We start from the raw sequence: 22,666 nt of genomic DNA on the forward strand, positions 1-22,666 counted from the left end.
AGTACTCCGGCCCATTCCTACCATAGTAGGAATTCCTACCTACCCACTCCCAGGCCCCACTTACTTTTAGCTCAGATTATACCATCCATTCTCCCTAAAAGTGCATCTCCATCAGCCTTGGAAGGCAGAGGCATGGCCCAAAGGCCTGGCTGCGTGGATGGTCAGAACAGCCATGGCTCAGTGCCAGGCATGGGTGTGATGAATCCATCTGCCAGATGAGAAGATTGAGACCCAGAGAAGTCAGGGTCAGTGGCCGAGCCGGGACTGACGCCCAAACCTGTGCCCCTGGCCAGCACAACACGGTAGGGGACTAGGGAGGGGGCCAGAGCACTGACTGCAGCCATCCTTCCCTTGCGTGCACAGACAAAGGCCTCGTCCTGCCCGCTGTGCTGGGCATCACCTTCGGCGCCTTCCTCATTGGGGCCCTGCTCACCGCCGCGCTCTGGTACATCTACTCGCACACGCGTGAGTATCCCAGGCCCCCACCATGAGTGCTCAGGGTCCCTCTGCCACCATCACCGGGGGGAGCCCGGGGGAGCCTCTGGGGGAGTGGGGAGCCCCGGCCGGGGCCCTGACCTCCGCCCCTGCCCCCAGGTCCCCCCGGCAAGCGGGAGCCCGTGGTGGCGGTGGCTGCCCCGGCCTCCTCAGAGACCAGTAGCACCAACCACAGCATTGGGAGCACCCAGAGCACCCCCTGCTCCACCAGCAGCGTGGCGTAGCACCCGGCCCGGACACCTCCGGGCCCCCCAGGCAGCGCTCGCCCAGCAGCCACCAGCTGGGAACCACTGGCCATGAACTTACCCCGGGACCCCAAGCCCTCTACTCGACCAAGGATGGACCATGCCCTCTGCACCCACCCCTCCTGCCTCCCTCTCAGAGGTCTGCTGCCAGCAGGGGCACGAGCTCGGAACACCTTGGGGGTACCCCCACCCCACCGAACCTTCAAACCCAGTGGGCCCGGACTACGGCTGCCCAGCACCACGGAGAGGGAGACCACTGCCCTCCAAGTCCACACTGTTGTAGAAACCGAGTCCCTGTAGTTTTCACCTGGATCCAGCACCTGGTGACCGGGGCTGGGTGGGAGGGAAGAACTCAAAACAGACTCACCCAGGCCTCCTGCACGGAAACAGAAGAGGGCCAGCCCAGAGCCACCTGGACCTGCTCCCAGCGGCCTCCACACCTGGCCTGGCACTACTCTGGCAAGGGAAACAGAAGCCTAGGGGTGCCCAGCCTGGGAAGTGGGGACCCTAGCTCCTCCCGCAACTGTCACATGGAGGACCCCCCCCCCCCCAACGAGGCAGGCATCTGATGGGAAGTGGCCCTACTGTCTGGCCTGGACCCACCCCTATATACTCACCACCAATAAATTAGACCATGAAATCCGTGCCGGGCTGGGCAGGGACAAAGGGCGGGAAGCCTAAAATGGGTGGGGAGGTGACAGCTCTGGGGTCAAATCCTGAATCTGCCACTGAATTGGCTACGTGACTGTGGCCAGGGACCGTGTCTTATTTGAGCCAGCCACAGTTCCCTCATCTGTCACAAGGTCTCTGGGGGGAGGTCTGTAAATCCGCGCCTGGCCTGTGGCCAACAGACCTGAGTCCAGTGTTCTGGCTGCAGACAGACCCCCCTGAGGCTCAGGGGCCAGGGGTGGGGGTGGCTTGTCCCAGGCCCTACAGCCTGGGTTCCTCCCCTGTCCAGTTCCTGGACCAGCTGCAGCCCTCATGCCCCTATTGTGTGCTAACGGAGCTAGAGATTGAGTCGCTCAAACATTTTGCCATTTCCTTTTTTAAGAAAGTTAAAGGCTTTAATTGACTCCAGCCATCCTCTGTCTCTAGTGGACCCCAGGCAGGAGCCCTCTCTTCCCCAGAAGGCCACTAAGAGGTAATCCATCAACCAGCACCCAGCAGGACCCTAGGCCTGGCCAGGCAGCTCACATAGTGAGCTGGGCTGGAGCCAGGAGGCAGGCAAAGGTGGCAAGGGAGGTGGGCTGCATAGTCTGGCCTGCTACAACAGTGGGAAAACCAGGAAGCCCTCAGGCTGTCTCAGGAGGAAGGAGAGGCCAAAGGCACCCTAGGCTCAGAGGATGTCCCATCTTGGCCTCCCCCGTTCTAGCCCTCGATCTTGCTGCCCAGAGCCCGGGCCCCTGGGCCACTCTGGACAGAATCCGAAAAGCTGACAACAAAAGGCACCTAACAGGAGTTCATGGAGAGCTGCAAGGCAGGCGTGGGAGAACCCCCATTTCCACCCCCACTGCCTGGGCTACTGGGACAGGGCAGGCTCCAGCAGCTTCAGGACGCCGCCCACCAGGTGCAAGCTGCCCGTGACAAGTACATGGATGGCGGCAGCCTCGCGGAGCACGCCGGCCCCGCTGCCTGCCACAGGGTGGGCAAGGAGGCCCTGTGGGGGACTGGGTGGCTGAAAGACAGGGTCCCGGCCTTGGCTGATCCACTGCAGGGCGTGCGAGATGCAGCTGAAGACGAGGGAGCTGGTGCTATGGGTGCGGGGTGGGTGGGAAGCCAGCAGCGAGGATGTGGGCTCACCAGGCTCCGGGCTGGGGGGGCTCCAGAGGTCTGGGCTGGCCTGCGCCTCGGCCAGGTGGCTCCAGTACTGTTGGTGAGCGAGGCAACGGAGCAGCACCTGGTCCAGGGTCACCATGAAGTTCTGCTGGTCTGCGGGGCATAAGGATGGGCACGTCAGCCACAGGGACCGGGGGGGGGGACGGGGGAGGCACGTTGTGAGCACCTGCTCAAAGCCAGGCCCTTGGGGCGCCTGGGTGGCTCAGTCGTTAAGCGTGTGCCTTCGGCTCAGGTCATGATCCCAGGGTCTTGGGATTGAGCCCCATGGTGGGGCCTTGCTCAGCGAGAAGCCTGCTTCTCCCTCCCCCACTCCCCCTGCTTGTGCTCCCTCTCTCGCTGTCTTTCTGTCAAATGAATAAAATCTTAAAAAAAAAAACAAAGCCAGGCCCTTTACCCGCACCATCGGGCCTCACGGTGGGCCGTGCTGGGAGGAAACGGAGACGCAGATGGGGACTTGCCACCGGTCCCAGAGCTGGTGGGAAGCAGGCCAGGCAGCTTAGCTCCAAAGCTGGGGCTTTTGTCCACTGAACACATCTCCCCACCCTAGCTTCACTGCCTTCAACTGTAAAGCAGAGTCCGGCACACAGGTGGGCATGAGTAGAATGCGGATTCCTGGACTCTCCCCAACTGTCTGATGTGGGGCTGGGGGATCTGCATTTTTTTTTACACTATTTCAAATTTTTTTGAACGTGACCCACAGTAAAAAATACACTTTATGATGGCAACTCAGTACTCCCACAGGTGTATACAGGTGTCTGGGACAGAATCGTCATAAAACAATACCTACCCTTTGTGCAAGGCATTTCATTTTAAAAATGCTGGTTTATACCCACTAAATTGATTATAAAACCATCAGTGGGTTGCAGCCTGCAGTTTGAAAACCATTCCCGTCCCCACCAGTAATTCTGTTCTGGTACCACCGTCACAATATCCAAAACGCACCAAAGAGTGTTTATCTCTACAGTAAAATAAATCTAGCTCCTTCCCTGGACCCCCCGTTTCGAAGCCCCCACTGTCACCATCAGAGCAGCCCACTGGAGGGCCTTCCACCCCCTGCTCACACCCAGAGGCCATGCCCGTCACCTCTTACCTGCGTTGCCAGCAGACGACACCTCTGTCAGGTTAGGGCAGAAAACAGCATAGTCAAACTGACAGGGCTAGGCCAAGAGGAAGGACTTGATGTCAGAGTCCCGAGAGGATGGCCCACCACCCCGACTTGCACAGAGCAGCAGCCCCGGGCGCCCCCCCCCACAACATCCCCATCTCTGGAGATGCCTCCACCCAGCTAAACTGGAGTGAAACTTTATAAACCCAGCCATAGCCCCTCAGCGGCCCATCTACCTCAGTATACCCTGCAGGCCCGTGGCCTGGGCAACATGGCCCACTGTACAGATGGGAACACTGAGGCTGGGAAGGGGGACTTGCTTAAGACCACCCAGCTATCCAGGATGGTGAAAGGCTTTGTCTGCACAATGAGAGAGATGAACAGCTTCAGCCTCCTGGTCTCTGAAATAGGAAATGATCCCCAGAACCCACTTCGGCCCTGACAGCTAAGGGCACCTCAACTTTCCTAAGCAGAGAGGGGCCCCTACATGCTCTATTAACTCAGAAACTCCTTAAACCATCTCTGAAATGCCATCTCTTGTCTAGAGTCATATGCTAGTGGTTGAAGGGGCATGCCAAGCGAGTTCTATACCTTACGCCCCTACCTGGTCCTCCCTTTAACTCTGGGCTTCAGCTTGACCCCGCAGGGTGAGGGCAGTGACCTACCTGGGCCTAGACCTCCCTACGAGCCCGGTGCCTTTACATTTAATCCTCACTACCGTTCAGGGAAGCCCCATTTCAGAGCCAGAGGCCCAGGGATTAAGGCACCTCTGGGGATCCCAAGGCCAGAACCAGGGGCCACCAGAACCCGACCACCCCCCAGCTGCCCCTCACCTGCAGCAGCTTCAGCAGGGCCGCGGAATCCCGGTCCCCGGTGGAGTTGAAGAGCAAGATGCGTACCTCAGGGCCGCTGGGGGGGGGGTGCGGAGAGGAGGGCAGGTGGGGGGGTGGTGAGAGAGGGGTACCTCCCACCCTTCTCTGCGGGCCCTGCCCCATCCTTCCTCCAGAAGCTTCCCCTCCTCCTCCCTGATCCAGTCCCAGCAGCGCCCCCCAGCATCTGGCCCCTCTACCCCTCCCCCCAGGCCCCGTCCCTCCCTCCCGGCCCAGTCCTGACCCCGACCCTATCCCAACCCCCCTTCCCCCCAGCCAGGCCCCGCGCAGCCCCGCCCCGGAAGCTCACCGGCCAGGCCTGTGGCCTCGGAGCAGCGCCTGGTGGAACCAGCGCACGCAGGCCTGCACGCTGCTGGTGGTGTGCGCGCCGTCCAGGTACCAGGTGAGGGGCCCGCGCCGCAGCACCTGCGTCCGGCCCAGCCACTCCGTGTCCCGAAGCCCTGCAGGGGGCAAGGCAGCCAGCTCCCACCGCGGTCCTCAACTCACACACACAACCTGCCCGCAGGGCCCCCTGCTGCTCGCTGCTCGGAGGCTGAGGCTGCCCACCCTGCGCCCTCTCAGCCGATGAGCCAAGCTGCCGCTCACTCTTAGGCGCCAGCCACTGGGAGCAGCTCTCGGGCTGCCTCCTCTGACGGAATCTTCCCAGCAGCCCTATCATCTATTAGTCCCATATTACCTGTAGGCGGAGAGCCCTTAGCCCAGAGAGATTAGGTCACAGAGCCAAGTGTGCCGGGATGTGATCCAAGATCTGCCTGGCTTCTGTCATGGCCCTGACTTGGGGCCTGGCACACAGTGGACGCACTGGAATCATTGGCGAAAGGGGTTTAGCTGCTATGAGCACCTACTATGGGCTGAAAGTTGCGGGGGAAGCAAGAAGCCTGAGAATATGTCTATTCTCTCCAGACCTCATGGTCTTACAATGATGACAAGAATGCCAGTAACCGGGGCGCCTGGGGGGCTCAATCATTAAGCGTCTGCCTTCGGCTCAGGTCCTGATCCCAGGGTCCTGGGATCGAGCCCTGCATCGGGCTCCCTGCTCCGAGGGAAGCCTGCTTCTCCCTCTCCCTCTCCCCCTGTGTTCCTTCTCTCACTGGGTCTCTGTCAAATAAATTAAAAATCTTTAAAAAAAAAAAAAAAAAAAAGAATGCCAGTAACAGCAGCAACCACTGACTGGGTGCTGTATCCCAAACCCACCATGCCCTGGCCTCAGCCCCTTGGTGATGTCACCTCACAGTGGGTCCTGTCATCACCTCATTTGGCAGGTGGGAAAACGGAGGCTCAAAGTCCACGAACCAGGGAAGCTCACTGACTTCAGAGGCCTTTGTCCTGGGCACCATCTCAAACCGCCCCCACCTCTCAAACAGGAAACTCAAAGAACCATCTGAGGGGGCCTGGCTGGGCAGGAAGGTCCGCCTCACCATGCCGCATGTGGGGCGTGGGCTGGAACACGGGTGCCAGGGGCATCTGCCGCAAGACGCTGGGCCGAGACACCTTCAGCTCCCCGAGGCCTGAGGAGCAAGGGAGGGGGAGGGGCTGCTGTGTGGACTGAGTGTGCAGGGGACCTTCAGAGGCAGGCTCCACATGCCCCCTCCCCACGCGCCACCCACTTACCCTGGTGGCCCTTTTGCTGCAGCCAGCAGCGAGCCAGCTGCAAAGCCAAGGCGGCGTTGAACCGCTGGTGCTCTCCATCCAGGCCCAGGGTCAGCGGCGGCCCCCCTTCCTCCAGGGCTTCCAGTGGCGGGCACAGGTAGAGAGGACACTGCCAAGGAGACAGGCAACACTGGGTCAAGGGAGCCCTCCCTGACGCTGTGAGTCCTTCCATCTGTCCACATCAACCAGAACCTGCCAAGCTCGGATCCGAGAACCAAAATGTGCTCCAGCTGGACGAGCGGTTACCCCTCACTGCACAGATGGGCAAACTGAGGCCCAAAAGGATGACGTGCCTCCCCAGTCAGCTGCCACCCCCGCCCCAGGGCTTCCAGACTCACGGAGATCTGCTGGGCACGGTCCCGCAGCACCGCCAGGGGACCGTCAGGCTGGAGCACCGTGAAGGCAGGGACGCCACGCTGGGGAGGAGAGGGAGGGAAGGAGGGAGACGGGCTGCTGAGGGTCCTCCGTCCCTGGGTCTGGGCAGCTCACTTCACCTCTCCCCCCAGACCCCGCTTGTTCCAGACCCTGCTGATGCCCAAGACCTTATCCTGAGTCAGGTTACAGATGACCCTGTCCCAGCCCCGCTTGCCTGAGCCTTAAGGGCCAGGCCCAGGCCGTCCAGGTACCTCCTGTCCCCAGGGCTGCCTGGTACCTTGAAGATGCCCCCTTTCTGCCATGCGATCTCCTCCACTGTGTCCCCCAGAAGGCTGGTGTGGTCGATGCCAAGAGAGGAAACGCCACACACCACAGGCTTCCTGCAGGAGACAGAAAGGCCATGATGGCGCTGCCCTGGGCTCATGGCCACCGTCCTTCTCCTGAAGCAGTGGTCCTCACCTGATGATGTTGGTGCAGTCGTAAGCGCCACCAATGCCCACTTCCACCACTGCCAGGTCCACCTGCAGAGGACCAGGGGGCACGTCAGGGGCCCCGCGCACCCAGCCTGCTGAGATTCCCCTCCCCATGGCCTCGGACACAGGACTCTGGGGAGTGGGCACGTACCTTCTCTTGGAGGAAGATGTGGAAGGCCATGAGTGTGAGGAAGCGGAAGTAGGCAGGCATGGAGACGCAGCTGCTGCTGTCCTGTGGACAAGAACATGTCAGAGCCCAAGGCCCTGTCACCTCCGCTCTGGGGAGATGGGGTTCTGGGACGTACTGCACCCTATGGGTCTCTCCAGCGCCCCCTACCCTGCCCACCCACCAGTCCTCCTGCACGCTCACCTTGGTCTCCTCCAGCCGGTGGTAGAGGTGCCAAAAGTGCTTGGTGAAGAGCTCGGGGCTTATGGGCTGCCCGTTGATGCGGATCCGCTCCCGCACCTGCACCAGGTGGGGAGAGCTGCCGGGAGACCTGTGGTCATCGGGACTCCCTTCCCGAGCCCCTCCCATCTGTCTTCAGAAACCCAGATCTGACCATGCACTGCCCTGCTGACAGTCCTTCTGTGACCTCCCTCTGGCCTCCAGCGTCCCAGCTCCTCACCCAGCCTCCCAGGTCCTGGTGGGACTGATGCTGCTGGCCTCTGTGCTTCACCCCTCCTTTATCCCAGCAGTTCCCTGTGGCCCAGCCCCTCCGGCCTGCCCCCCTCACCTGGCTCACTCCACACGTCTCAACTGAGTTGTCCCGCCCCACTCGGTACCCCGACAGGCTGATTAGGAATGTGCTCTGGGCTCCAACAAGTCCCTGTGCTTTACCCATCACACACCCATCAGTCACTCTGCCAACATCTGCCCCCACACTGTGTCTTCCAGCCCTGGAGGGCAAGGCCCCGTCTGTGTACTCAAGATGCATCCCCAGGCCGACCCACAAGGCTACATGGGCCGAAGTCAAAGGCTGGATTTTTAACCCCCAAAAATATCTTTAAAATCATTTTTGTTAAGATTTCATTATTTTTTAAAGGAATCTCCAGACCCAACATGGGGCTCAAACTCATAACCCCAGAGATCAAGAGTCGCACGCTTCACCCACTGAGCCAGCCAGGTTGCCCCACCCCAGAAATTATTTTAGAAGAGAGATCGTCCGTCAGCTTATATTTGAATCCTCCAAGCCCCTCTTGTATTAGAAGTCCTTGCCTAGGGGCGCCTGGGTGGCTCAGTCGTTAAGCGTCTGCCTTCCGCTCAGATCATGGTCCCAGGGTCCTGGGATTGAGCCCCGAATCGGGCTCCCTGCTCGGCGGGAAGCCTGCTTCTCCCTCTCCCACTCCCCCTGCTTGTGTTCCTTCTCTCGCTTTGCCTCTTTCTGTCAAATAAATAAATAAAATCTTTAAAAAAAAAAGAAAAAAGAAGTCCTTCCCTACATTTCTTTCTTTTGAACAAAGAACTGTGGAGAGAAAATATGGCCTGAAATGAGCCTCAGTCAGCTGATTTCAGACAGTTACAGAAGTCACTTGGTGGAACTTGTAAAATAAAAGGAAGCAAAAATCTTAAGTCCCTCCACCTCAAGGACCAAATCCTGAGGACTTCACCACCACCGTAATCCCACTGCTTTACTGGTGACCAGCTAAGGAGAGGTGTATGCAGCGCAGGGAAGAGGGCCCCACGTCTGGTCCATACCCCATCCTCTGGTGTGAGTTTGGGTGCCTGAGGGCGAGCATGAGGAGATGCTGCCTGGAGAGTGACACGGCACCTGAGGCCGACAGAGCGGAAGGCAGGCCTCGACACGCCGACATAATAAACTACCTCAGTGCTTAAGCCCTAACAAGCCAGATCTTCTGCTCCTCACTGCAAAGACATCTGAAGTGATAAATACTTCTCTGTGATTTTAAAGCTGTATGTGGGGGCATCTGGCTGGCTCAGTTGGTAGAGCATGCAACACTTGATTGTGGGGTTGTGAGTTCAAGCCCCGCATTGGGTTCAGAGATTACTTAAAAATAAAATAATTTTTTTTTTGATTTTTTTTTATTTATTTATTTGACAGAGAGAGAGAGAGCACAAGTAGGCAGAGTGGCAGGCAAAGGGAGAGGGAGAAGCAGGCTCTCCGCTGAGCAGGGAGCCGGACGTGGGGCTCGATCCCAGGACCCCAGGATCATGACCTGAGCCGAAGGCAGCCGCTTAACCGACTGAGCCACCCAGGCACCCCTAAAAATAAAATAATCTTAATAAAAGCTGTACATGGAATTTAATAAAAAGGTACCTGATGACTCTAGCTATGTACTTCATTTACACATTCAAGTTGCTGCCCCCCTCCCGAATTTGTTTCATTACGAAAATTAAAGACTGCCACAAACTTTGGCCAATATGTTAAAAGCTAAGGGAGGGGCGCCTGGGTGGCTCAGTTGGTTAAGCGACTGCCTTCGGCTCAGGTCATGATCCTGGAGTCCTGGGATCGAGTCCCCTGCTCGGCAGGGAGTCTGCTTCTCCCTCTGACCCTCCTCCCTCTCATGCTCTCTCTCATTCTCTCTCAAATAAATAAATAAATAAATCTTTAAAAAAATTAAAAAATAAATAAAATAAAAGCTAAGGGAATGGTTATTGAATCAATCAACATTGGGCAAAGAGACAGGCAGCTGAGCTCCTGCTAGTTGGTTCCACGGTGCCCCCAGAGAGCTAAGAGATCCCATATTTCTCCACACCTCAGTACCTAAAGAATCCCGTCTTCAGGCCATAGCTGCGGAGAACACGTTCGGTGAAGGCACACGTGGAACCCTAGAAAGAAAAGGTCTTGTTTGGGCGGGCCCCACCCTCCCACCCCATCAGGTGAATACCTTATCCCTGAGTCCTATCCCTCACCTTCCCCTTGGTCCCAGTGACGTGAATGATGTTCAGCTGGTCCAAGTCTTCCACCTGAGACATATAGACAAATGCCTCAGCCACAGACTCATGGGTGGGGGTGGGGGTTGGGGTGGTCCCAGGCCCTGCACACCTTACCTGCAGCCCACTCCGGGCCAAGTACAGCTTCATCGCTTCCAGCTGTGTCTGAGGGTCACCCCGCTGGCGCTTTACCTGCTCCAGGTAGCCAGCATTGGTCTGCAGGGTGTTCAGTGTGCGCACAGCATCCTGGCAACCACAGTCCGCAGGTAGCATGTTAAGACTCACCAACAGTCCACAGAAACAGAGAGACCCCAGGCATCAGTTGCCAAGCCAGGGCACCAAGCCTACCAATGCCAGCCCCATTGCCCCAGCCTTGAGGTTAGGCACTGGTGGGAGAGAAGTGGCATCTTTCCAGCTCCGGCAGAGATGGGAGCCTGGGGCAGTTTGGCCCCACCCACAAGTGTCAGGCAAAGCAGGTTAAGTGACTAACGGGAGAAGCCTTGCTTCCTGTTCCCAGTTTGGGCTTCCCAATCTTCACCCCCCACACCCAGGCCTTTGCCCTCATTCCCTCCAATGACGTCCATAGCTATACTGGGCCCTAAATTGGGAGGGGGGAGTGAGGGGGTGCAGGAGCAGAACCACAGAAGGCTGGGGTCTTAGAACAGGAAGAATTCGAACCAGGGATCCCTGGAGGCTTCCATGCCCAACCCTGAGAATGGGGTTCCACATTCTGACCCAAAGAAGAGCTGCTTGAAGCATCCAGATGGGGAAGAGGAGGCTCCAAGGAAGAAGGGCATGCCCGGGGTCACCCAGCCAGGAAGGTGGGTAGCTGCAGCCTCAGGAGAGTCCACTGGGGCTGACAGTGGAGATGCTATTTATTTCCCCTTAGGGGCCTCAACAGCTGGTCGGCAGCCCCACACCCATTAAACTGTGTCATCTGCCTGGCAGGCAACAGGTGTGGTCTATGGAAACCGGCCCTTACAACAGAGCCAGGTGGAAATTTTGTTTTCCAGAATCTTACCCCCACCAACACCCCTGATTCCTGCCTGCCTCCAATTCCTGGCACTTGGATCTCGATCTCCTGAATCCTGGAGACTCCAACCCCATATATCAACTCTTGGATCTCTCAAGTCTGAACTCCTGAAACTCTTTCCCCTCCCACCCCCCACGCCCCAACCGCTAGCTGGGGCTCTGGACCTCCTATCACTGGGCGCCCCTTCCCACTAAGGCGGGACACTTGAGCCTCAGCATTCCCAGAACCCGCGGCCCAGACCCAACTTCCTGGTCCCTGTCCCCGCCCCCGAGTCCCCCACTGCCAGGTTCCCAGTCCATCCCAGCCTCAGGCCGCGGAGTCCAGACGCTGTGTGGCTCAGGCCCGGCCCACGTGTCGTCGCAGTACCGCCCGTCTGCCCGCCGGATACCTGATACTCCATGCCGGGCTCCTGCGGCGCGGGCCACGCGCTCAACCCTCGCCGCGCCGTGACCCCGGTCGTTGCACCGCGCGGAGAAACTGCTGCCAGGAAGAGAGCGGCACGCAGGTGGCAGCGTGCCTGCGACATACTCCTAGCGCCTGTTACCACTCGCCAGGCCCGGGCCGGAGACGCCCCGCCCCGCCCCGCCCCGCCCCTGCCCTCCGCCAGTCAGCATCGCCCAGGGAGTCTTCCGGAACCAATAGGAATCCGCGGGGTGCCATATTTGTGAGGGGCAGGCCCGGGGGCGGGGTGGAGGGCTTCGTCCCTGTTTGTGAGGGGCACGCTCTCCGCGGCGTTCTGTGCACGCACTCAGCTTCGCCAGGACCTGGCCACACCCCAAAAATAGTCCCAGTCTGCAACCCTCGTTCTGGTGATCCGCCAGAACTAACTCTGAGCCGGGATAGAAGACGCAGCTAGCGTACACCTGTATGGAGGTCGTTGAATTCAAGCCCCGAAAGGTCGAGGCTTAACGCAGAGACCGCAGGCTGCGGGTATTGGGCCTCTGCACTTCTGAATCTGACAACCCGATTGGGAGGCAATAGACCAAAACCCAAGCACCTTCGCTACTGGGGTCACTGCCGTCCCTGGGCAGCCTGGGAAGGCGTCCTGGAAGAAGCGACATTCTGGCAGAGGCCTGGGGATGAGGCGGAGTCAGCGAGGTGGCGGAGCGGGTGGGGGGTTGGGAGAGGTTTCCAGGCAAAGGGAGAGAATGCGTTTGAAAAGCAAAGGACTGAAGAGAGGGAGGGGTGAATAGGGTGGGGGGAGAGAGAGAGGGAGGAGAGAAAGAGAACTAACTAGCCCGAGGGAACTGCACTTCCACCGGGTGGGGGCCCGGTTGCCCCAGAATGCCAGATCCAGCGGGACCTTGTAGCCTAAGAAATTTGGATTAAATTTGGACAACAATAAAATGGCCTTAAAGAAAAATGACAAGGGGCGCCTGGGTGGCTCAGTCGGTTAAGCGTCTGTCTTCCGCTCAGGTCATGATCTGTGGGTCCTGGGACCTATCACCCTCTTCCCTCAGGCTCCCTGCTCAGCAGAGAGCCTGCTTCTCCCCGCCCCGCCCCCTCTGCCGCTCCCCCTGCTTGTGCTCGCTCTCTTTCTCTCTCTCAAATAAATAAATAAAATCTTAAAAAAAAAAAAAGATGACAAGATCAGGTTTGCACTTTGGAAGACTTACTGTGTGGAGAATGAATTGGAGAGCCATGTGGGGAGGAGACAGTAATCTATCCTAGCTATGGGTGAGGAGGACTCATCCAGGACTTTTTCCTGATTTTGACCTTCTTGGCCCCAACTGCTAGCATGGAAAAAGTAGCATGGAGATTCCTTTTTTTTAATATATAACAAGATATGCCTGTAATTTATTTTTCAGATCCCTCTGAGGGATTAAAAAGTCTCTTTTGCGTGGCATTGCCATGCTCCCTGCTCTTGGTCCTCTTTTCCTTGTATTCATTCTTCAAGCATTTTCTCATCTCCCTGATCGAGATCATTGCAATGACCAAACAATTTCAGAATGCTGTGATTTTTATGACATTCCTTAAGCAAGCTAATCAAGATGTTGCATTCTTCAGTGTGCAAGTTTAGAAATAAGAGAATGCATCTTTAGGAGAAGGTGAAGGAGCACAACAGAGCAATCTGACTATCAGCCACACCAGGAAGGCTGAAGCGACAGTCACCAGTGAAGAATCCCCATCCATCCAAAGGCTGGCAGCCTGGGCACCGGGGCAGACAGCTCCTGGCAGCAAAGGCTCCCATGCCCTCCACAGCTGACCTGACTTGGAGATTCCCTTTTTATATCTCAGGTGTCAGAAAGATGTGTAGATTTTGGGGGGTGGGGGCAGGGGGTTGCTACAGACAACCCTCTAGGGAAGTCCCCACAGACAAAAGACAATCCTTCAAACAACTGATGGGATGTTGTTTTTCCTCCCTCTTTCCTGCCAGCATTGGGGGTAAATATTTATCAGATTGTTTGATTTTGAAATAAACATGGTATGTTGGAAAGATTCCATCATTGGCTGGACTTCTGCTCTTCACATCACTGCTGGGCACCCTGACCCTGGCTCCATGGGAAATAGAAAGGTGCTTCTTTCTTGGCTTTCTTCTCCTTCTCCTCTTCTTCTTCCTCTTCTTCTTCATCATTGAAATGTTCTCTATGCTTATGCATACACTGCATAATAACTGCATACAAATGATCTTTTAAAGGAGCTTTAAATGTTTTTCTTTGTGGGATCCTGGCGGGCTCAGTCCATACAGCATGCAAGTCTTGATATCGGGGTTATAAATTAGAGCCCCATGTTGGGTGCAGAGATTACTTAAAAATAAAAATCTTTAAAAATAAAAAACAAACGGTTTCTTTTGCTCACCCTCACCCCTTACCTTCCACCTTTGGTGACATCCAAGTATGCATCCCACAGTTTTCTAAGCACATGAGATGACAGACACATCTAGACATCTATAGGACTTTGTCGATGCACATAACAATATTTTCTGCCTTTTTCTTTTTTTAAAGATTTTATTTATTTATTTGACAGAGAGACACAGCGAGAGAGGGAACACAAGCAGGGGGAGTGGGAGAGGGAGAAGCAGGCTCCCCGCTGAGCAGGGAGCCCGATGCGGGGCTCGATCCCAGGACCCTGGGATCATGACCTGAGCCAAAGGTAGACGCCCAACATACTGAGCCACCCAGGCGCCCCTATTTTCTGCCTCTTAACACTCTTAGTCAACAATAAGCTTACAGGGATCCCTCGAAGATACTAAGCAAATAGTTAAGGAGCGCTTCTCTGAGCCAGGCCCTGTTCTAAACACTTTCTATATAGTTGGTCATTTATCTGTCATGACCCTATAAGACAGGTACTAGTATTTTTTTTTTTTAAGATTTTTTATTTATTTGACAGAGACACAGCGAGAGAGAGAGAACACAAGCAGGGGGAGGGGGAGAGGGAGAGGGAGAAGCAGGCTTGCCACGGAGCAGGGAGCCTGACATGGGGCTTGATCCCAGGACCCAGGGATCATGACCTGAGCCAAAGGCAGACGCCCAACGACTGAGCCACCCAGGTGCCCCGACAGGTACTAGTATTAACATCCTGCTCTGGGTCATTCCTCCAAGAATGAGATGGCAGGGAAAATGAGATCCCAGGAGGGAGACTCCCTCCTCCCAGGTCAGCTTGTCTACACTCCTGAATCTTTTTTTTTTTTTTTTTAAAGATTTTATTTATTTATTTGAGACAGAGAATGAGAGACAGAGAGCATGAGAGGGAGGAGGGTCAGAGGGAGAAGCAGACTCCCTGCTGAGCAGGGAGCCCGATGCGGGACTCGATCCAGGGACTCCAGGATCATGACCTGAGCCGAAGGCAGTCGCTTAACCAACTGAGCCACCCAGGCGCCCCTACATTCCTGAATCTTAACTAATCTCTTTCTCTTTGCCCTGAGCAAAGAAGTTTGTGTCAATTTTCCCCTCAGGCCTTCTCTAGATCCCTGTGAATTTGCAATCTTGAAAATCATCGAGCTACTGACTTCAGCTCCAGTTGGAAATAGAAATAGATGCACAAGCATGAAAGCAAGCAGCAGCCCAGAAAATTCCAGGGGTCTACCTGGTTCATCCCAGTTGTGCAGGAAATTATAAGTGGTGACTGGGGCCTTGGCAAAGCCACCCAGGGGCCTTGGGCAGGTCATGTCACCTTTCCCCTGGACCTCTACTCCATGGTCTCCAAGGAAATGTTCATCATAGCCACTGACACTGGGAAATTTGTAGGAGTCATTTAAGTCATTAAGAATAGAGTTATCTTCTTTTCCTTATTAAAACTTTTCCTATTTTTATTTTGTTTTTAAATTCTAATATTTTGGGGGAAGGTGGGGGGCGCCTGGGTGGCTCAGTCGGTTAAATGTCTGACTCTTGATTTCAGCTCAAGTCATGATCTTAGTGTTGTGAGATCAAGCCCCTCGGCAGGCTCCGCGCTGGGCATGGAGCCTGCTAAAGATTCTCTCTCTCTCTCTCTCCCTCTGCCCCTCCCCCCACCCCATGCACTCTCTAGAAAAGATTTTAAAAAATCAAAATAAAATAAATCCTAATATTTTTTGAATGGATAATACATCATATCATTCAAATATAAGTACAAAAAAAAGGTACAATGAAAAGCTTCCCTCCCACGCCAGTTCCCAGCATCCTAATTCCCCTCTCCAAAAGCTATCAGTTAAAAAAAAACAAAACAGGGCGCCTGGGTGGCTCAGTTGGTTAAGCGACTGCCTTCGGCTCAGGTCATGATCCTGGAGTCCCGGGATCGAGTCCCACGTCGGGCTCCCTGCTCAGCAGGGGGTCTGCTTCTCCCTCTGACCCTCTCCCCTCTCGCGCTCTCTGTCTCTCATTCTCTCTCTCAAATAAATAAATAAAATCTTTAAAAAACAAAACAATCAGTTATGTTTCCCATGATTGCTCCAGAGATATGTTATGCATTTGCAAGCAAATATAAATATATAGAGATTTCCCTTTTATACTTACAGATAGTAGACTATATACACAAATCTGCAGTGTACTTTTTCCATGTACCTTTATATCCTGGACCTTATTTTGGACTGTGTTGGTACATAAGAGCTGCCTCATTGGCTAATTTATTTTTTTGAAGCTGAGCAGTACTCCCTGGTGTGGAAGTATTACTGTGGATTCAGCCAGTCTCCTAATGATGGACATTTAGGTTTCTAATATTTTGTCATCACAAGCAATGTTGCAATGGGTAATATTTTACCCTCATCATTTCTTCCATGTGTGAGGACATCTGATGGATGAATTCCAGGAAGTGCAATTGCTGGGTCAAAGGTGATTGGCATTCAACACCTTCATACATATTGCCACATACACATACACATTGTCTTCCAAAAGGATAGGTAGGATTAGTTTCCACCCCCATGCCCAAGCATGCACAAGCCAGCCATTTCCTCACCAACACAGACCTTAGCCACCTTTGATCTTTGCCAATTGCATAGGTGGAGAAATGGATTCTCAAGGTAGTTATCACTTGCATTTATTTTATTTGGAGGATGCTGAGCACTTTTTCTTATGTTTAAAAATCATTTGTACGTGTAATCTGCTAACCTCTTTTGTATCATTGCTTTTTCTTTTGAAGGCCACAGATGTTCATGAAGGAAACAGAGAAATGTGTAAAGGAGAAAATCAAAAGCACCTTCATCACACACCTGGAGGACAAATGTTGGCTTTTTGGTGCCAGCATGAAAGTGTTCTTGCTCTCCAGAAAGAACAATACAAAGAAAGCCATTGTCTGGAGAGAGAAAAGAAAAAAAGAAAAAGAAAACAAGGGTGCAAGAAAATTGGCAAGTGGGTCAGTGTCCACCCTCTAGAGGCAGATCTGCAGGTGTGTGTGGAGTAAGAGCCGGGGATTCTACTTTACCCCCACCCTCCCAAAGGGAAAGGGTGTCATCCATCCATCCATTCATTCATCTATTCACTCATTCACCTCTGTGCCAGACCCTGGGCTTGGTGCTGGAGACCCTGGGTTCTGGGGACAGATGACAAAGTCCTGCTTGCAGAGCTCCCTGTCCAAGGTGGGAAGACAGTAAAGAAGGAAACTCAGAAAGGAAGATACATATTTGCAAACCCTGATAACCGTGATCAGAGCCATCTTCACTGCTATAGAGACAGGAGACTGAGTCCCAGAGAGGGACAGAGACAGCTTGGGGTCACACAGCAAGTCAGCAAAGGCCCCAGGTGGGCCCCAGGGTGGACCTTCTAAACTCAGATCTGCCTGAGTCACTGTCCCCTCTCTTGGCCCATCATGCCCTCCAGATTAATAAAGCCCATAAGCTCACCGTTGCCTGGCTTCTACCCACCTCCCACCTCATCCACCCCACAGGGCACCATCCTTGCAGCTGGCAAGGACTGTAGGAATTGGCCTCGGTGTCTTCCACCTCCAAGCTTTTGTTCACATTTACCTTTGCCTGAAATACATTTCCCCTATGCTTTTCTCCTTTGCTTTTTCAGGCAGGTTGCTTTCAGCTAACATCTATTAAGCACTTATCCTTGTACTTGACATTGCAATCTCTTTTCAAGTTCTTGAAAATTGTGTGAATTAGAAGTTGGCCCCATTTTATAGGTGGAGAAATGGAGGTTCACCTGTTGTCAATGTGCTATGTGACCCTGAGCAGTTTGCTTGCCTTCTCTGATCTTGTCTGACCCTTGGTCTCCTCCTTAGTAGCGTGAGAGCTGAAATGAGCTCTGCCCCAGCCCATAATTCCTGGGGATATATATGGGTGGGTATTTCACTGAGGACAAGAGTCTCCAAAGGCCACTGTACGCCAGAGAGCCTGGACTAGAGGGGTCCAGATGTCCCTTTCCCCCTTGTGGAGACCAAGGGAGGTTCAAGCTCATTGGCAGGTTTGTGCAGAAGCCTGACAGCCACCCCAGGGTTTTGACCCTCTGATAAACATAAGGACTCCTCCACCACTGAATATCTATTTACATCCAATGGCCTATAAGAAAACACTTTTCTGTAACTGGGGGAAGAAAACTTGCCTTAGACGGAATTCCATATCCTCAGTGGTGCGGCTGTAGCAAATCCCTACCCTGAGTCCGGCTACTAAGGCGTCCATGGCTTTAGTTTACTGGGAGGGCAACTGGGGCCTTAAAAACGGGCCTCCCTCTGATTCTGCAATTCCACTTCTAAAACTGACCTTGAGGAAACAGTTGGAACTGTGTTCAGAGCCCCACGGGCTATGTTGATCACCCTCCATCTTAGATGGCAGGTTTACAATCCAAGGCTCATGATGCCCTCCTTCCCGAAACCCTTTGTTCTCTGGGCTTCCCTGACACCTCCCTCCCTGGTTCTACTTCTTCTTTCTTCTTGCTTGGCTGCACCGTCCCCCCCTGTCCCCCCAGCATCCTCATATTGGAGGGCCCAGGGCTCATGCTTCTCTCTCTCCAAGGTCCCAGGTCTGGGATGATGTCTGACTTTCAAATGCCCTTCTTCCCTGAGCTGCGGACACGAGAGGCGTCCTGACATCTCCCCCAGGCTTGACCACAGCAGGCATCTTAAACCGTCACACCCATAGCCGGTGTTCCCTTGTGTTCCTCCCTGAAACGAGCCAGGTCTCCGCAGCTTGGGACACAGCTTCACCATCTGCCCAGCTGCTCTCACCTTGGGTTGCCCTCTCCCTCGCCCTCCAACCCCACCAATGCACAGCCTCTCCAGCAGCCACAGACTTCCCTCCACGTCACCACTGCTGATCTGCCCTGGAGTCTTGCTGCTGCTCCTCTTGACCCCCAAAAGCATTCTCTTGTCATTTTTTAAAGAAGATCAGATCTTGTCTCTCTTCTGCTGAAACCCCTCCGGTGAATTCCCATAGCACTTCGGGTGACATCCAAACCTTTGAACTTACCATCTCTTACCATCACCCCCGGCCCTGCTGGCCTTCTGTAATCCTCAGATACACCGGCTCACAGCCCATCATCTCTGCAAAGGTCCATGGCCAGTGAGCCCTTAGCATTAAAGGTACTCATGTCATCCTCACAACAGCTTTTCCAGCACTGTGATTATCCTCATTATACACATGGGAAACTGAGGCACAGAGGGGTTACTCAGCCAGCTGAAGGTCACACAGAGCGAATGCATGACAGAGCCTCAGGGCCTTTGCACTGATGGTTCCCTCTGCCTGAAACATTCTTCCCCCAAAAGTTCCCATGACTGACTCCCCATCATCCCAGGTCTCTGCTCAAATGTCATCCTCTTGCCACACTGTGCCCACCATCTGCCCTTTTGTTCAGCAGCTGGGGACACCGAGGCCCAGCAAGGGGCCACAGCTGACCTGGAACCAGGCATGGCTCCACGGATGTTCTTGGGGTGTTCCTGGGGTTCCCCACTCAATGGCCAAGAGGGGCCCTCAGAGGGCACCAGGCGTGTGGCACGAGGCCTTGCAATGCGCCAGGCCCCAGAAAGGCTGGTTTCAGTCCAGCCTCCTCCCCAGGGGTCTGAGTGCTCTTTGAGCTGGCTGACGCCTTCTCTGCTCAAACCTATGGTCAGCTATCTCACTCACCTTCAGAGGGGGAGAAAGTGTCCGGAATTTTTTTCTTTTTTCAGTTGGTTATCTCACTCTGCAACCACAATTATCTTCAGCACCTCCTCCCTGGGGTGTGAGATTTATGAGTCTCCTCCTTGGCAGGTGCTGTGCTGAGCACCTTTGACCAGGAAGGAACTGAGGGCCAGAGGTGCAGAATCCTGCGTGAAGTTCCCCAGCTGACAAGTGGCAGAGCAAGGATTCGGCTCAGTCCCAGCTCCATTTGATTCCACCCCGCTACTGATTTATTTATTTTTTGATTTTATTTTTTCTCTACACCCAGTGTGGGGCTTGAACTTACAACCCCAAGATCAAGAGTAGCGTGTTTCACCAACTGAGCCAGCCGGGTGCCCCCAGCCGCTTCTGATTTAGAACCTCTGATCAAGCTTGGGAATCCCTGGCTTTTTTTATTTTATTTTATTGGTGACTTGGATTTTCTTAAATAATAGTTAACACAAATTCTTTCTAAACATCAGCACTGTGCAGAGATCTTTACGCACTGCTTCTGTTCCTGGACCCATTTCTCAGGGGAGGCAGAGGAAGGCCTACTAGGGAAAACAGCTCAGTCACTCACAGGTGTCTGTCATGCTGGGCCCCAGACTCCACCCCCAGGTCACCCCTGGACCCTCCCCCCCATGTCCTGCCAGGTGACCTGGTCATTTGATCAATGGGGCTCTGGCCTTGAGCTGGCTCTTACTTCAGAGGGAGGCCCTACTGCCTCCAGGAGCCATGTGAAATGTCGATACCCCACAGCCCTTGGGGTCCTCAGTTCTCTCTCCCCTGGTGAGGGGACCCACACCGTGTGACCCTGGGCAAGTCACCTCACCTCCCTAGGGTCCTGGCCTCTCAGGTAAGGGGGCCTGGATGACCTCAAACCCTGGCATCTGAGGCCACCCCTCCTCTGCTGCTGGGCAGAAGGTTCTGTGGGCCAGGACGGTCTGGGTAAGGGCGGCCTGGCCTGGTCTGGCCTGGCATGCAGCTCCAGGGGACACTGGCTGACGGCAGCCTTACAGTGCTGGACTGGGCTTCAGACTACAGCCCCGAGAGGGAGGGAGGCACTGACTCGCTGTGTGCCCATTCAGCAGAGGAGAAAACTGAGGCTTGATGAGGCCAAGAGACTGGTCTAGTGCCTGTCGGGTCCTGAACCTTGATCTCCTCGCTTGGACTCCTGCAGCCTGGCCGGTTCTACCCCAGCTCCTGCCAGTGTTCGCAGGAGCCAGAGTGGGCGGCCTGGGCCAGTCTCCTCACCTCTCTGAGCCCCATTTCCTCATCTGTAAAGCAGGGGTCGCTGTCGTGCCCACCTCAGAGGGGTGGGGTGAGGCAGAATGAGAGGGTGCTGGGCCTGGAGCCCAGAGCAAGCTCCAGATGGGGGTTAGAAATCTTTAACAGGGTGGGGGCGCCTGGGTGGCTCAGATGGTTAAGCGTCTGCCTTCGGCTCAGGTCCTGATCCCAGGGTCCTGGGATCGAGCCCCGCATCATCGGGCTCCCTGCTCCACGGGAAGCCTGCTTCTCCCTCTCCCACTCCCCCTGCTTGTGTTCTCTCTCTGTCAAATAAATAAATAAAATCTTAAAAAAAAAAAAAAAAAAGAAATCTTTAACGGGCTAGGTCCCTAACTGCTCACAACCACACCTTCCGGATCTATAAAACGAAGACAGCATGGGCACTGGATGGGGCCAGCAGGTAGGAAGCATGGGACCAGGGTTGCCGTTATTACTACTATTATTATTAGTTAAATGGAGCTAACAAGCCTTCCTGACAGAGCAGAGTTAAATCCGGTGAGATTCAGTCTAGAAACCACGTCCACAGTGCCTGGAGCACCGGAAGCCCCAGGAGGGGGCCTCAGCACCTCCCAGGCCTGCTGTCAGTTCTGCTCTGGAGACCCCCCCGCAAGAGCTCCCCAGCCACCACAGTAGGCAGGAGCTTCCCTGGAGCCTCCAGCTGGGTCTGAAGGTGAAGCCAGCTGGGTCTGAAGGGGCCCGCAGCAGGGCCCCTGATCACCCCAAGCCAGTAGAACAAGGTTTAGCGAGGACAAGGTTTGCCCCTGGGGCCCTGCCACGTGTGGGGTTATCATTGTTGATGGCGCTGGGCCCCGAGGGGTATTTACACACATTACACAGAGGAAAGAAATGGAAGCTTGGAGAGGCAGTCCCAAAGTAACGAAGCTCTCCTACCTGGAAGGAGGCAGTTTTAGCTGACAGAGGACTCGCAGATGGGCCTGGTCGCTCCATGGCTGCTCTCCACCACACCTTCTCAGCCGCCGGCCAGAGGGTTGCCAGGGACCTGGCACCTTTCATCCCCGGGCTTCCCGCACCCCAGCGAGGCTGGGCACAAAGTGATTCATGGGTGAGGGCACCTCTGTCAAGCCTGCTCCGCCTGAGGTTCAGCTGGGCCAGAGAGAGGAGGGGTAATATTGGGGATTCCCTCTCCCTGCCCCTTGGTCCAGGCCTCCCCTGTGTGCGGGGAGGACAGTCTTACCTGATAGGTGTCTGCTCTCATCCTGGGATCGGCCCGGGGAGGGACCTCTCTGGGGAATCTCCCGAGTTAAATAATAGCCCAGGGAAGGTTAAATAGGTGAGTGGGCAGGCAGGGGTGCACAGAGAAGGGAGCACTTGGAAGACTTCCAGACCCTGGGGCTGGCCTTATCTGGCCTCTGTTATCACAGCCCACATCCACTTATGGTTAGGGCCATTTCTGCGCCGGCCCTGTGTGCAGTCCCCACCCCCAAGGGGGCACCCAGGCACCCTTGACCTGAGGAGTCAGAGCCTGCTGTGGGGGAGAAGCTGTGTTTCACCAAATCATGTGCTCAAAAAGGAGCCAGGACACAGACCGAGTTCCTGGCCTGCCAGGTGACACGGAGAGCCGGCCCAAAGGAGCTGGAGGAGGCCTTTCCCCCTGACAAGACACGGCCTCTTCAATCACTGCTTGTGTGGGCTGACTCAGTGTGGTAGTGGGGACTCGCAGATGCCAGGCCCTCCTCTAGGTGCCGCAGGGGAATGCCCCACGCGGCCCTGCCCCCTGGGAGCTTTTCCCAGCCAGCCCCCTCCACCGGGGCAACCCCTCCAGCACACCAGGGTCTGAGGCCGGCTAGTCCAGCCCCCTCTCGGGGGAGTTCTGTGTTGGGGGAGCTCAGAGCCAGCAGCTCCAGGGCTTAGGGCCTGCTTTGTTGGCTTAAAATA

At 55.1% G+C, this 22,666-nt stretch overlaps 1 protein-coding gene and 1 long non-coding RNA gene across 4 annotated transcripts; one reads left to right on the forward strand and one right to left on the reverse strand.

The window, feature by feature from the left end:
• Positions 1–6: 6 nt before the first annotated feature.
• Positions 7–1,380, forward strand: LOC145717137 (uncharacterized). Its single transcript, XR_014140171.1, has 2 exons — positions 7–465; positions 595–1,380. It is a non-coding gene; the product is annotated as an uncharacterized LOC145717137 (long non-coding RNA).
• On the reverse strand, positions 1,035–22,018 carry FPGS (folylpolyglutamate synthase). 3 transcript variants are annotated; one of them, XM_031039998.2, is made up of 16 exons: positions 21,966–22,018; positions 21,662–21,874; positions 10,080–10,208; positions 9,942–9,995; positions 9,793–9,857; positions 7,440–7,554; positions 7,221–7,301; positions 7,056–7,117; positions 6,874–6,976; positions 6,560–6,637; positions 6,183–6,330; positions 5,990–6,079; positions 4,861–5,011; positions 4,515–4,590; positions 3,667–3,733; positions 1,035–2,669 (listed from the first exon to the last, which is right to left on the reverse strand). In XM_031039998.2, the coding sequence occupies exons 1-16, from the start codon at positions 21,984–21,986 to the stop codon at positions 2,260–2,262; spliced, it is 1,863 nt and encodes a 620-aa protein (XP_030895858.1). In that variant the 5' UTR covers positions 21,987–22,018; the 3' UTR covers positions 1,035–2,259. The 3 variants fall into 3 exon arrangements, with proteins under 3 accessions (XP_030895858.1, XP_006744208.1, XP_081659791.1); XM_006744145.3 differs by lacking the exons at positions 21,662–21,874; positions 21,966–22,018 and adding an exon at positions 11,384–11,579; XM_081803665.1 differs by lacking the exons at positions 21,662–21,874; positions 21,966–22,018 and adding an exon at positions 10,641–11,122.
• Between the last annotated feature and the right edge of the window lie 648 nt (positions 22,019–22,666).

This window comes from Leptonychotes weddellii, chromosome 14 (assembly GCF_054177405.1).
Source record: "Leptonychotes weddellii isolate Sample4059 chromosome 14, ASM5417740v2, whole genome shotgun sequence".
NCBI lineage: Eukaryota > Metazoa > Chordata > Mammalia > Carnivora > Phocidae > Leptonychotes > Leptonychotes weddellii.

Excerpts from the sequence above, each read along its gene's own strand:
- FPGS (XM_031039998.2), bottom strand. The coding sequence starts at position 21,986 with ATGAGAGCAGACACCTATCAG. Across the intron at positions 6,638-6,873 it reads AGAAAGGGGGCATCTTCAAG|CGTGGCGTCCCTGCCTTCAC; the intron begins GTACCAGGCAGC and ends TCTCCTCCCCAG. Across the intron at positions 3,734-4,514 it reads CCCTGCTGAAGCTGCTGCAG|CCCTGTCAGTTTGACTATGC; the intron begins GTGAGGGGCAGC and ends CTCTTGGCCTAG.